The sequence below is a fragment of the Mugil cephalus genome, chromosome 22 (genome assembly GCF_022458985.1).
Source record: "Mugil cephalus isolate CIBA_MC_2020 chromosome 22, CIBA_Mcephalus_1.1, whole genome shotgun sequence".
NCBI classification, from domain to species: Eukaryota; Metazoa; Chordata; class Actinopteri; order Mugiliformes; family Mugilidae; genus Mugil; species Mugil cephalus.
Genome location: NC_061791.1, coordinates 16,022,107 through 16,035,191, shown reverse-complemented (window position 1 = coordinate 16,035,191; position 13,085 = coordinate 16,022,107). Strand labels below are relative to the sequence as shown.

The 13,085-nt window shown below is 40.7% G+C and overlaps 1 protein-coding gene across 2 annotated transcripts; it reads left to right on the top strand.

Moving 5' to 3' along the window:
* Positions 1–2,388: 2,388 nt before the first annotated feature.
* LOC124999885 (sodium-coupled neutral amino acid transporter 2-like) lies at positions 2,389–12,540 on the top strand. Of its 2 annotated transcripts, none has more exons than XM_047575099.1 (16): positions 2,389–2,695; positions 3,943–4,080; positions 4,185–4,257; positions 4,355–4,470; positions 6,122–6,195; positions 6,284–6,376; positions 6,721–6,796; positions 7,990–8,072; positions 8,285–8,343; positions 8,657–8,833; positions 8,952–9,031; positions 9,159–9,259; positions 9,812–9,936; positions 10,038–10,182; positions 10,271–10,368; positions 10,558–12,540. In XM_047575099.1, the coding sequence occupies exons 2-16, from the start codon at positions 3,950–3,952 to the stop codon at positions 10,672–10,674; spliced, it is 1,548 nt and encodes a 515-aa protein (XP_047431055.1). In that variant the 5' UTR covers positions 2,389–2,695; positions 3,943–3,949; the 3' UTR covers positions 10,675–12,540. The 2 variants fall into 2 exon arrangements, with proteins under 2 accessions (XP_047431055.1, XP_047431054.1); XM_047575098.1 differs by having other exon boundaries at positions 2,390–2,695; positions 3,940–4,080.
* Positions 12,541–13,085: the final 545 nt, after the last annotated feature.

Below are 13,085 nucleotides of genomic sequence, written 5' to 3'. Positions count from 1 at the left end.
TAGGTAACAGTAGTAAATGGTTTTGCAGTAACAGCACAAATGGTGTTCCAGGTGGTAGAATAGAGCAAGTCCTACCATTACTCTACCATACTTACTTATACTCTGTGTACTATTAACTTCTTATTTGTAGTAGTGGTAAATCTTTTAAATGCACAAGCAGTGCAAGTAGTACTAGAGCTGTACTAGAACACTAAAACACTAGTTAAAGTACATGTAGCTGAAGGAAAAAAAAGGAAGTGGTAGTAGCAGTTGTACTAGATAGGTAGTAGCAGTAGTAGTAGCACTAATCTATCCCCCACTGTGGGACAAATTAAAAGATTACCTTAAGGTGAGCAGCATGTTAGTAGTTTGGTTGTAACAAATGTAGTATAGTATTATGGGGTTGTAGTAGAAACAAACCTCATGAGAAAATTTTCTTTAATCATTGTCAGAGGTATGTGTACAGTGGCAACAATAACTTGAAGAGTGAGTTGTAAATAGTTGCATCAGACGGAAATATTTATCTGTTTATGTGTGAAGTCAATGGCTGATGTATAAACCCGCCTGATAGCTACAGCCTGTCCTGTTCTCAGTTACACCGCCTTTAATAATAAACTGAAATAATAAACCAAAGCGGTGGTAGATTTCACTCACTCACACGCATACACACACACACACACACCTACACCTGACCCGGTGAAAAGACGGAGCAGCGTGAGGATGAATGAGGATCAGGATGACCGCTGTCACATGACGGCGTTTGTGCGTAATCTCCTTCGGAGAGGGAGGTCTGCTTTGAAGCTCATCTCGCGCCCTGATCAGGACTGACACCCGTCCAGGCCACTCTCACTCTACTGCTCTACAGCGTGTCTCTGGGGCTCAGTGTTGGAGTGGTAACCTTATTCTGTTTTAAAAAATAGAGCACTCCTGTAGTAAATAACACAAATACACATCACACACAAATGTTTAATGATTGTAATGACAGTTATTAAGAGTATTTAATATGTAAGTGTCTGTACAAAGCATTACTTTTAGAAGATGAAGAAAATAGTATTAAATACAGAAGATACCTGAACAATATGTATATTTAGATATGGCTGAAGAATTAAAAATGTGAATGTTTACCTACATAGGCCTAGATAATGTATCTAACTAACCAATACATGGTTGAAGCTGCTAAATGCTGCAAACAGATAGTTGCGAAATGGAGTTAATATTAAATGATAAGCTGATGAAATGTTAGCTTAATTTTTTTTTTAGAAATAACTAAAGGTGACATATAACCTGTACATAACCTAGCTTTAACACATAGGCGTACATGTCCGAGAAAGGTAAAAGTAGCATTAGAATACTTAAAAAAGCTAAAAACCAATAAGTAACCTGTCAAAATGTTAGCTCAAAAAGTTCAAATAGCTCATTTCAGATGAATGACTGAACGAGGTAGCGAAAAAGGACATGGTTCATTTTTTTTTCTCACAAAATTGAATGTAGTTAAAAGTTAACTAAAATGTTGCAACATGTAACTAGTTCATAGAAGTAACTAAAACAAAAGGACACTCTGCTAAAATGTTAGCTTTAGGTGAAGCTAAAAGTAATGTTTAACTCGTATGTCACCTAGGTAACCTAAAAGTGTGGTTGAAACAGGTAAAAGCAATTGAAGAATTGTGAAATGCATGCAGAAATGTTAGCTTAAAGTTCAGAGGTATAGGTAAGAATTACAGAAAAATTAGCTAGCTAGTTGGTAAGCGCTTGAAATATTTGAGTAGTTTTAGTTATAGCTAAGGTTAATCTTAAATAACAGACTAACATATGACTGAAGCAAATACAAATGGCTGATGCAGAGTTGCAAGACGCAGCCAAAACTAATGGACACAGCAATGAAATGTTAGCTTAACCTGGGTACACAATGAAATAGCAAAGAGTGATATCGGCTAAAACCTATCAAACGTTACCTTAAAAGATAAGGATTCTGGGCAGTTTCGTCTGAAATGTCGCCAGATATTGTATTTTTAAGTCTAACAAGACCATACACAGGTTATATAAATGTGGGCGTGTGCTAATCGCGTATGGTGGTCTTTAATGAGTGTCTCGCTACCTGCTGCGCCATAGCTGTGGTTTCATGATCAAAAACAGACTGGTTTAGAAAATGTAATACTTTTGTGTCATATGATAAGATATTCGTTTGTGGTCTTTCTTAATTGTTAAACGGAAGACTATTAGTGCATGTCTATGGCTTTCCTGGGGGGAGTCACTAGGTCAGGCTGCTCTGTTTGTACACAAACCGCCACCGTGCGTAAAGTATTCACCCAGACAAGACTCCTCCTCCTTCCTACTCTCTCTCTCTCTGGTCCAGGCTGATGCAATGCTCATCTCTATAAAAAGGGTGAGTCCCCACCCCGCCTTCACCAGAACAGGGCGAGTTATCTGAGCTCACTGCATCTCTTGGAATTTGGTTTAATTGTTGTATAAATTCTTCTTCTCATTGTACGCATTGATCAATTCTAAGAGCTTTTTTTGTTCTCGTTACTCTCACTCTTTCAGTATTTGTCTCTGACCAGATAGATCCTGTCTGACGGTTAGCGATCCAGTCATTTATTTTCACGTTGTTAACATATAACCTGAATATTCTCAAGGATCACTCAATACTTTTGTGGAGGAATCTGAAATCGTTTTTACCTTAAAGGATTTCGAAGACATCCTGCTACATCTTGACAAGGTAAGAATGCCGGCATCCGCTCATTTAGTCTCCCCACTGTCAATGGAATTAACCTACCGGATATAGGCGGCCCTTTCATTTGAATTGTCAGCTTTTATCAAGATTGAACTTGTCTTTTAGAAAATGATTTAATTGTAACACTGTCATGACATTATCTGTCTTAGCTTTTTATTTGAATCAAACCGAATAAGACTAGATGTGTCACTTTTTTCTTTCTTTCTTTTTTTTATGGGCTGAAGAGTTTGTAGGTATAACTGACGAGCTACATTATAACCGATGCATGGCTCCATGTCTAAAGAGGCGAAAATTTCCATTCTTAAAAGCCCGAGACGTTCTTTTTTTTGCCAGGACAGCCGCGGTCCGAAATAAATAAATAAATAAATAAATAAAGAATGAAGCAGTGTGGCAGTGATGCTGCAGTGTCCGCCTGTGTCTGGAGGCGGCACAAGGATGTCACTGCCAAAAGATCAACACACACACAAAGCAGACGTTAAAAAATGTCTCTATGTGTATTTTGGACAGGCTACAAACTCAACCGGCGGATGAATCATAGCGCAAGCATCTGCGCAAATAGAGGGGTAGCCATGCCCATAAGGGGACAACACGTGCCATTGTTTCCACCGCCATGGAAACACTTGTCATTCAATACACCAGCCTTTTTTTAAAAAAAAAAAAATCTGTTGTTGGTTGTGTGAGGATATATTAATATTCATCCAAGGAACTGAATTTTAATGAACTGTTAATGCCAATTTCACAGAAACCACACGAACTTTATCTTAATATCCTCTGTCGTGTTTCATTTTAGCAATAAAAATAATCTTGGTTCAGAAATAGACACTGACAATGCCGGTTTTCAGTCCACTTTTCAAATCATTTGTTCAGAGTGAAGTGCGCGCACAGCTAGCCATGCGTACTGCGGTTTTTTCTTTAAGTCATTCAGCATAGAGTTGCTGCAATGAGTTGAGCCGCGTTCGCCGGTCTGGTATTTTTCCACTGGTGCGTCAACCTCCCCCCCCCACCCCACACCACCCCTCCTTTTCCTCTCGCCTCAGAGAAATCACGTGACCCGACATTCACCAAGAGGGCTGCACAGCGCGCCTGCCTACTATCTATAACATTGATTGTGATCGAAAGAACGAGAACGCGCACAGCTAGAAATGAAGAGGATGGGGGCGCGCAGCAGAATTAGCAACGAATTAGGAATAAAATACATAATACTTACAGATGCATTTTCTCCTTTTTAGCAGTTTTAAAATGCATGGTGAGCAACCCTCTGCCAAAACTGAGATGAGCCGTTTAAGCGCTGCTCAAGAAGACGAATGCAGCAGCTCCAACAGCAACGAGTACAACTATGATCAATGGTCAAAGAAGATGCCACTGGACAAGTGAGGCTCATTTCAAAATAATGAAAACCTTAACATAATACTTTGAAAGCCACACATTACATATGTTAAATCTTATATTTTCCTTCGTTTATTTCCTTTTACAGCACTGATCTAGATGCAGAGAGTCAAAACTTCCTCCCTGAGCACACGAGCAAGAAGAAGTATGACCCTGACTATGTAAGAGCTCCTCTTATCCAACGCATGTATCTCCTTTCAACAATCATCTGATTGTTTGTCATTCACTAACTGGGATCACCTTGTGTTTTCTCCACAGCATCAGGGCAATGCCTCCTTTGGCATGTCCGTCTTCAACCTGGGCAACGCCATCATGGGCAGCGGCATCCTGGGTCTGTCCTTTGCCATGGCCAACACTGGAATTGCCCTATTTGTGTAAGAATTTATCTATTCAAGCATACGGAGCATGCATTATTAATTAGGATTCCATATTTTAAGAGAAGAACTTGAAAGTAAAATGACTGTTGCGGGTGAGTCACATTAAAACAATTTCTGGGAAGCTTTTGTTTTGAAAAACAGGTTCATATGTGACTCAAGGGAAGTGCAGGCAGGTGTGGTTTTGTCTGAGCCATCAAGGTTACAGGTCATGATGTACTGCAGCTCCGCAGGGCGAGGTGAATCCTGCCATCAATGTGTGTGTGTGTGTGTGTGTTGATTCAGCAGCCAGTCGACCCTGAGAGAAAGCCTAATTTCACAGGGGTCGAAAGTTTAAAACTGTTCACTGGCTCAGCTTCAGTTCTCACTGTCGTGTTTTCTGTAGACACCTCTAGAGAGAGAGTCTATTTTAAGTGAAAATGAAGGAAAAAAGGAAAGTTCTTCTCAGTTATTATTTAGTAGGTCTGATGAACTTCTTCACTTCTTACGTTGTCGCCCAGTTTGTTGCACACCAGATGTTCTGTATCTTAAGAGGCCAAAGATTTTACTGTCACACACATAGTGTCTGGCAATGCAACCTGCAGCTTCCAGTTAGAAAAACACCTGGAATATAATTATACATTTCTGTCTAAAGATCAATATGAATGTAGTACACACTGGTAGTAAGCCACGGGATGCTTTGTGTGCCGCAAAATGGCACTTGTGTGTCAGTTTACAAACACAGTTGAGTGGGAGGAGAAGCAGCTTAGCCGAGTTAATCTCCATTCATTTGGGCAGGAATTACGTAAGTAGATAGATAACGCATAGTGCCCTCGCTGGAGAGATCATGAATGGAGCGGAGTGTGAGCAGAGTTGGGAAACATAACAGCTACCATTTCTAGACCATCTTTATCACGGATTTAGTCTGTTTGCATTTCGACACGTCATAAAAACTGAATAATCTCTTGTAGAAGAAGCGGACTTCTTAGAAAAGGTTGCAAAAGCACAAGGATGTCATAGGCAGGCAGGCGAGTGGGCACCAAAATAGTAGTACAGGCACTTGCAGGGGAGGAAACATTGTTTCTTTGCGAGGTGAATCTCAAATGTCCTGGAGATTAATTTTCACCTGGACTATTAATAACCGGGAGAACACAATGCTGCCTCTGCAGCATCCCGACGCTGTTAAGAGGATCCCGTACAGGGAAACCTTTTGTCCTTCGCAACCCTGCTGAGGCTGCTCGTGACTCAGAGAACCTGCAGACTGACGCTGCCTTCAAGGTCTTTGCTGATTAGGTCAATAAATTGTGAAGAAAGGCAGGTTTTGTGATTTTCATGCTGAGTTGGTTTGGCTCTCAAAGTCAGGGTGCTAAGATTTTGAAATCAATAACTTGACAAGTAACGAACGACCTTAAATTCTAATGTCTTATGTATAGTATTAGATTTCTGTCAGTATTAGAGTCAGAATATAAGACACTTTTAACAGCTGCAATAAAGGAGTGCTTGACCTTAGCTAAATGTGAGTGTGTTTGTTTACCACCTGTCAGGAAATGACATTCAATTGGCATTTAAAGTTCCGTGTTCATCACTTCGTCAGTGATGTTCTCCTTTTTGTCCTTCTGCATTTCAGTTGTGAGTCGTTCTCTCTCTAAAGATCCCTCTCATCTGTTTACAGGATTCTCCTTGTGGCTGTCGCCTTGTTCTCCTTGTATTCTGTCCACTTGCTGCTGAAGACAGCTAATGAAGGAGGTGAGTTTGTCATATACTCAAGCATCCAAACTCCAAATGCTTTGCAAAGTAGTATTAAAATTCTAAATCCAATTCTATCTCTTTAAAGGTGCACTAGTTTATGAACAACTGGGCTACAAAGCCTTCGGGTTACCGGGGAAACTTGCAGCCACCTGCTCCATCACCATGCAAAACATTGGAGGTAAGAGTTTTCACAGTATGTTCTTATATGGGTTATGAAACAAACTACCTCGTGGTTATTCTGCAAACTCAAACACTGTGGCTCTGTGTTTAAACTGAGCCTGTGTACAATTGCCAGGCTTAGTTGATGGAAACCAGCATGTGTTTTTGGAACGTAGAGTAGCCTCCAGTAAAAACTTGACTCATTCTGCTTGAACATTTGAGACTTTTTTCCTTTATTGAACATCTCTGCTTCTTACTGATTGATACGGATCACAGTTTTTCACATAGGAGTTTCCTGCATCAGCATGACTTGGTTTATTTTACAGTGAAATGTACTGACTGCAGTTGCTTTTGCCTTCACAGCAATGTCAAGCTACCTCTACATCGTCAAATACGAGCTGCCCATTGTCATTCAAGCTTTTACAGGAAGCAACAATGGGTGAGTGACTAAATATTTTACTAGTTTCCATATAGTTTGAGCGTTTTTTTAGGCAAAATTACTGGTTTGGCTGTCTTTAAAGGCATCGCATGGAGTTGTCTTGTCATCAAAGCTTATGTTTTTCAAAATGGCGGCTGTCTCATAAAAACATTGCTCTATAGCACCACTAGTGGTCAAAATGTCATCGGGGTAGCTTTAATTTCAGGATGCAACAGGGCTATACAGATTTTATAGTAATACGTATTAGTTGTTTCCCTGGCTTTCATTCACTTTAGAATAAGAAACAACTTAATAGATTTTTGGTAGTGAGTCACATCGGACCATTTGCGTAGCAGCCACAGCTATGGACCAAATGTCAACACAGGTTAGTTTACATACTCCAACGTGGTCAGTTGCAACTCCAAATAATTTGAGACTTACAGTACAGTCAGAGAGTTTCTAGACCAAAAAAAGTTTTTGAAGGGAAGAACAGCTTTCAAAAGAGGAGTGAGGGAGAGTTCCTGGAAGGAGCAACTGAGGTGAAGCGGTACATCAAACAAAATGGCTGCCAGTTGTTTTTCAAGCGCCGAGTGCTTCAGAAGGTGAAGCAGAGCCTTTGTCCTTCTGTTAGAACAGAGGCGGGATGAGGGGGAATGTGTGTGTGTGTGTGTAGGGGTGGGGCGTCTGGACGTTTTAAAGGGACGGACAGTGCTCAGCCTCTCTGAGCGCTCCTTCAAAGGGCCCTTTTAGAAGATGCAGCTGGTGCCGCATCGAGATGGAGCGCTGGATGAGCTCACTACGACCCCACTTCAAGTCTAAAAAATTGATGTGGTTCAGCTCCTCAGTGCCGCTTTGTTACATCTATTTCTATGTGCAATGCAGCCACACTGCGTAGGCCAGTTTGCGTCAGCTGACAGATGTGTCAGAGCAGCAGCGGCAGAGACGTTTGATCAGGCCTCGGGCTGCAGAGCATCTAAGGGGGGATTCTGGCAGAAAAGTGGATTTAATAGGGGATTTTTACTGAGTGTGGGGTTTTGGTGCTAATTAGTTTACTCTTAGTGCTGTATAGTCAGTTTGTGTTTGGCTTGGAGAAAGGTGTCTGTCAATGTGATCAAAGCTGTATCTATATATGTATGCATATACATGTGTGTGTATATATATATATATATATATTTAGATAGTCTAAAATAAAATCAAATTGTCTTGTGTTTCAGAGAATGGTACATTAATGGAGACTACCTGGTACTGATTGTGACGTTTTCGATTATCCTGCCCCTCTCGTTGCTCAGAAACCTGGGTAAGTAGTGTGTATGTGTGTTTATAAATCACAAGCAGTTCTGAATAGGGTTGGATTAGGGGTCAGTGACGCACTTACACATGCAATACTTCAATAAGCCTTAAAGTGTTAACAGCCCGGAGTTAAGTGATAAATATGGGAAAGGGAGCATTTTACAGCTGTAAAACTTGAAACAACTCACTGCTCATGTTTGTGTTTGCTTCACTCCTCAGGTTACCTTGGTTACACCAGTGGTCTGTCCCTCCTCTGCATGGTGTTTTTTCTGATTGTGGTGAGTATGACCAACCTTCTCCCTTCACGCACCAGTTTATTTCATGCCGTCATTACTTGATACATGTATGTACCCGCTGAGTCTTAGTCAGAACACATTCCACTTTTCCTGTGAAATCCCTTCCTCCCACACAACCCTTTTATTGGGTCGTTAGAACATGCTTCCAGTAGATTTTTTAGTTGACTCTTTTTTAAATTGCTTTCAACAGCCTTTTAACCATTAAAAGAAAACATTCAAATATCTGTTAATATTATTATTTTGAACTGTAATCCAGACAAAAATAATTAAAAAAAAATGTTCTCTGGTTCTCCAGGTGATCATTAAGAAGTTCCAGATTCCCTGCCCTCTGCATATTGATGATGACACTCTGAATGAAACCATGAGTAAGATCAATTTAACCTGGCCCCACATCAACTCCACTACTGCCAACTCCACTGCTGTAGACTACAGCGACACTTGCAAGCCAAAATACTTTGTCTTGAACTCACAGGTAAGGACCTTTAAGATTCTTAACATCAAGACTGATGTTAAGAATCATGATGAAAACTAATGAAATTAGATGAAATTTTCAGTACAACTTGTGAAATAATTTGTCTTGTGTTTCCCAGACTGTCTACGCTGTTCCCATTTTGACCTTTGCCTTCGTCTGCCACCCCGCCATCCTGCCAATGTACGAGGAGCTCAAAGAGTAAGTGTGCGCTGTTTGCCTTTAGACTTTCTAACCACAGCTGCTGTCCTGTCAACAATCCCCCAACTTGTTATCATCTTTGGACTGTCGTCTAAATGACACATTCTCTCCCTTCTTTCTTAAACAGCCGTTCCCGTAAAAAGATGCAGAACGTTGCCAACGTGTCCTTCCTGGCCATGTTCATCATGTACCTGCTGGCCGCCCTCTTCGGATACCTGACTTTCAATGGTGAGTCTTGAGTCATTTGATTGGATATTTGTTTTTAGCAAAGGATAGAACCACCTACTAGTGTGGGTTTACAAGCAGTCGTTGTCCTCTAACATTAAACGTCAGAGAGGATCAATTGTCCAAGGTTGGGCGAAGTAGCTTTCAGGGCGGTATAGTGAGTGGAGGCTTCTTACGTAAGACTGTGAATATTCCAACCTGTTGCAGCTGACCAGTATGTTTGTGTTCCTGTTTGTCCTGACTGGAACATCTGAGCGGCTGTATAATGTTCCTGGAACACTAGTTATACAAGAGCTTGATAGGGCGGAAAGATTTCCTTAAGCGTCACAACAGGCGAAACCAGACTGGTTTATGTCAGGGCAAGTTCTATCTAACTTGCTTTGCCTCTTTTAGGCCTCCGACATTTAGCATGTTCACAATAGCAAAGCTAGGCTAGCTACTAATTCCTGTCATGGGTCTGTTTGCTCTCCACTTTCTAGACTGTCACTTGTAAATCAAGCATTTTTTTTTTAATATAAAACTGTCCCTTCATGTCTTTGTTATCTTTCTTCACAGATCAAGTAGGACCTGAGCTGCTGCACACCTATGCCAGGGTTTATAAGTTTGATGTTCTCCTGCTGATCGTCCGTCTGGCTGTGCTGACCGCCGTCACCCTCACCGTCCCTGTGGTGCTCTTCCCTGTAAGTGTCCAACAGGTCAAGTCCCTTGTATCTTTGAATATTAGTCAGTAGAACTAGTGGGTCATGGAGGCTAACCTCTCTTTCTGTTTCTCCATATACAGATTCGTACTTCCTTTAACCACGTCCTGTGTGCAACCAAGGAGTTCAGCTGGGTCCGCCACATCATCATCACCGTGATCCTGCTGGGTGGCACCAACCTCCTGGTCATCTTTGTACCCACCATAAGAGACATCTTTGGCTTCATCGGTGGGTATCTGCTAGTGTTAACCTGCCTTAATGTCATGTACGTTACAAAAAGAAACAGTTATGATATAAAAGTTCTTCCCTCCATCAGGCGCCTCTGCTGCTGCCATGCTCATCTTCATCCTGCCTTCGGCTTTCTACATCAAACTGGTCAAGAAGGAGTCCATGAAGTCTGTGCAAAAGATTGGGGTAAGGAAATAGATCAAAACCTTAGCCAGTCAAATTAGTATAAAAGAAATGAGGCTGAATACTTACCTTGTCTAACTCTAATTGAATTGTAACATGTAACGGAAGACAGGAAGCACTAGTGCATATCCTGAATTGAATGTTTCAGTTAAGTTCTATGTTTTCTAAATGTGAAACTGTTTTCCTTTCTAGGCCACACTCTTCCTGATATGTGGAATCGTGGTCATGTGTGGCAGCATGACGCTCATCATCCTGGACTGGATCCACAACGCTTCAAAGAGTCCTGAAGAACAGGCCAATGGACACTAAAGTTCCAGGTGAAGGAATGGAGGCTCTGTGCGTTGGGCTGCTTCAACGGTGCAACAAAGATCAAAACCCATTTCAAACAAAGAAAAACACAAGAACTCACTCGCTGCTCGGCTTTGACTTGCTGAGCGACAGACCACGCCATTCCAAGAGAATGTATTCGAACTCTGTACAGTATGCCGTTATAGACCACAAAGATGGTGTTTTCCTTGTTTTTTTTCTCTTTTTACTGTAATGTTTTTCATTGTGTTTTTTGCTCGTTTTTACTCTCAATGTTTTATCCGTTTGTTTAGTTTTTTTTTTTTTTGTAGTGAAAGAACAGCTGAAAACAAATATTTGAAGGTGCCTCGTACCAGAGATAATATAGAGTTCGAAACGCAGCTTACGCTCAGGTACAGTGTTGCGAGTGTGACTGCACGCAGCTGCTGACAAAACTACGTGAATCTCAAGAAGACTGACAAGAGGCAAGACTTGAAAGTTTATCCTCCTCAAGGATAAAGTTCCTTCCAACAGTTTTTTTTAAAATACCTTTTCCTTTTTTTTTACGTTGCCAAAAATGTATTTGCATCTTTGTATATTGAAAAGCACTTACAGTTCAGCACACGTGTCAGTTTTCACAGGCGAGGCCCTACAACGCCACCGACTAAGTATTTGTACCAAGGCTCTACGACCTTGCTTATAGTGTCAACGTTTTCTTGTGAAACCGTGTATGAAGTCAACAGAACCTGCCTTTTCAAACCCCACACTGGGAGCTGGAGAGTTTCTCACGAGGACTCTTTAAGAAACTGTATCTACTCTTTATAACCTGCTGAAGATCTTGTTGGAACAGCGAGTGCAGCAACGACACTACTGCTGAAAAAGGCCAGCGAGCCTCCTGGTTCCACCTGCCCGCTCGGGGCTGGTGGTGGGGACTTAAAAAATTTTCTTTATGGGAGAATACTTTGAATTTGACCACATGCAGTGGTTGTAATGTACCTGTTAAACTTGCAAAAAAAAAAAAAAAACAACAACAGAAAGAAGATCAAAATCTAGAAGAAGTAAGGTGCACTCTTAAACACAGACAACCAAACAACGAGAGAGTGAGAGAACTGAGGAGGAGGGCGACACGGTATTTTGAGTGTGTTTACGTATGGTCGCACAGTCTTGTGCTTTCAAAATGTTTCACACCGAAGAACACAACACCACGGCTTGGACTTGGTTTCCTGCCGAGTCCAGAGCCTGTCATCGGACGGTGCACTGTGCTTCCAACACTAACACACCACCAAACTGTTATTGTCCATCTATTTATGGAAGACCGTGAATCAATGTAATTTAATCTATTTTACTATATTTATATAATATTGTATGTATATATATATATGTATATATATCTCTGTTGAGTTCAACTGTATATATGCTTTGTTTTGTTTGAATTTTTTTTCCTTTTTTTTTTTTTTTTTTTTTTTTTTTTTTACAATAACACATTCTGACTGTAAAACAAAAACATCCCAAGGTGTTGAATTTGTGATGTTGAATTTGCTCCGAATTCTCCGGAGCCTCAGTTGTTCATCTCCATTAAGACTGAACCACAACAGTCCTACATTGTTGATACTGTACACAAAACCCTTACGCATACAAGCCACTGATACGGCAGCAGCAGTCTTGTTTTCTTTTCTTTTTTTTTGTTGTTTCCTTTTTGGCCCCTGAACTAAAACCCAGAGCAACAAAATGTTCTTTCCACTCATCTCAGTCGGAGAGTACTGTACGTCAACCATCTCTTGACCTCAGGAGCAAAGAGGGCTTTGCCTGCCAGTGTTACACTCTTGTTTCAATGAAACACAATGTATATCCTGTAGTTTAATGTTCAATTAAAATCAACGATAAACTGTTGGTCTTTGCTCTTTGTGTCCTTTTTTTGAGCTTCTTAAAACGTGGGCGATTTATCAGGCAGTTTGATAGACTGGTGTAGTCTTGTTATTATTACAAAAATACCTCTGCAAACTATTTGGTAGTCCTACAACCAATTAGAGATATTGTTGATAAATTCTACTCCACGGTGCTCAGGTGTCATTTACGTAGCTATCACTCTTAAATATAAAGCCCATCCAAACGATGGCAGGTCTTTGCCTGGACATAATCAGTTCTCAACAACCAACATAATAATCGTACATTCTTGAGGACTTGCAGGTTTCTCTAGCAATTACAGACAATGGAGGCCACTAGTGGCCTATTTAATAATTGCAACTGACCTGTTGCTTTTAAGTTCAGACAATGCTTTTGTTGGGACACTGTCAGATGTGAGGAATTAAAACTTTTGTTTTGAAAAGATCGTCCATTTCCAGTAATCTGCATCACTTTTCATAAATAAATAAATAAATAAAATCTAAGAAATTTCTGTAGATCCATAAGCAGTTCACATGGACTTACAGATTGAG

Excerpts from the sequence above, each read along its gene's own strand:
- LOC124999885 (XM_047575099.1), top strand. The coding sequence starts at position 3,950 with ATGCATGGTGAGCAACCCTCTGCCAAAACTGAGATGAGCCGTTTAAGC. Across the intron at positions 6,377-6,720 it reads CACCATGCAAAACATTGGAG|CAATGTCAAGCTACCTCTAC; the intron begins GTAAGAGTTTTC and ends TTGCCTTCACAG. Across the intron at positions 8,073-8,284 it reads CTCGTTGCTCAGAAACCTGG|GTTACCTTGGTTACACCAGT; the intron begins GTAAGTAGTGTG and ends TTCACTCCTCAG.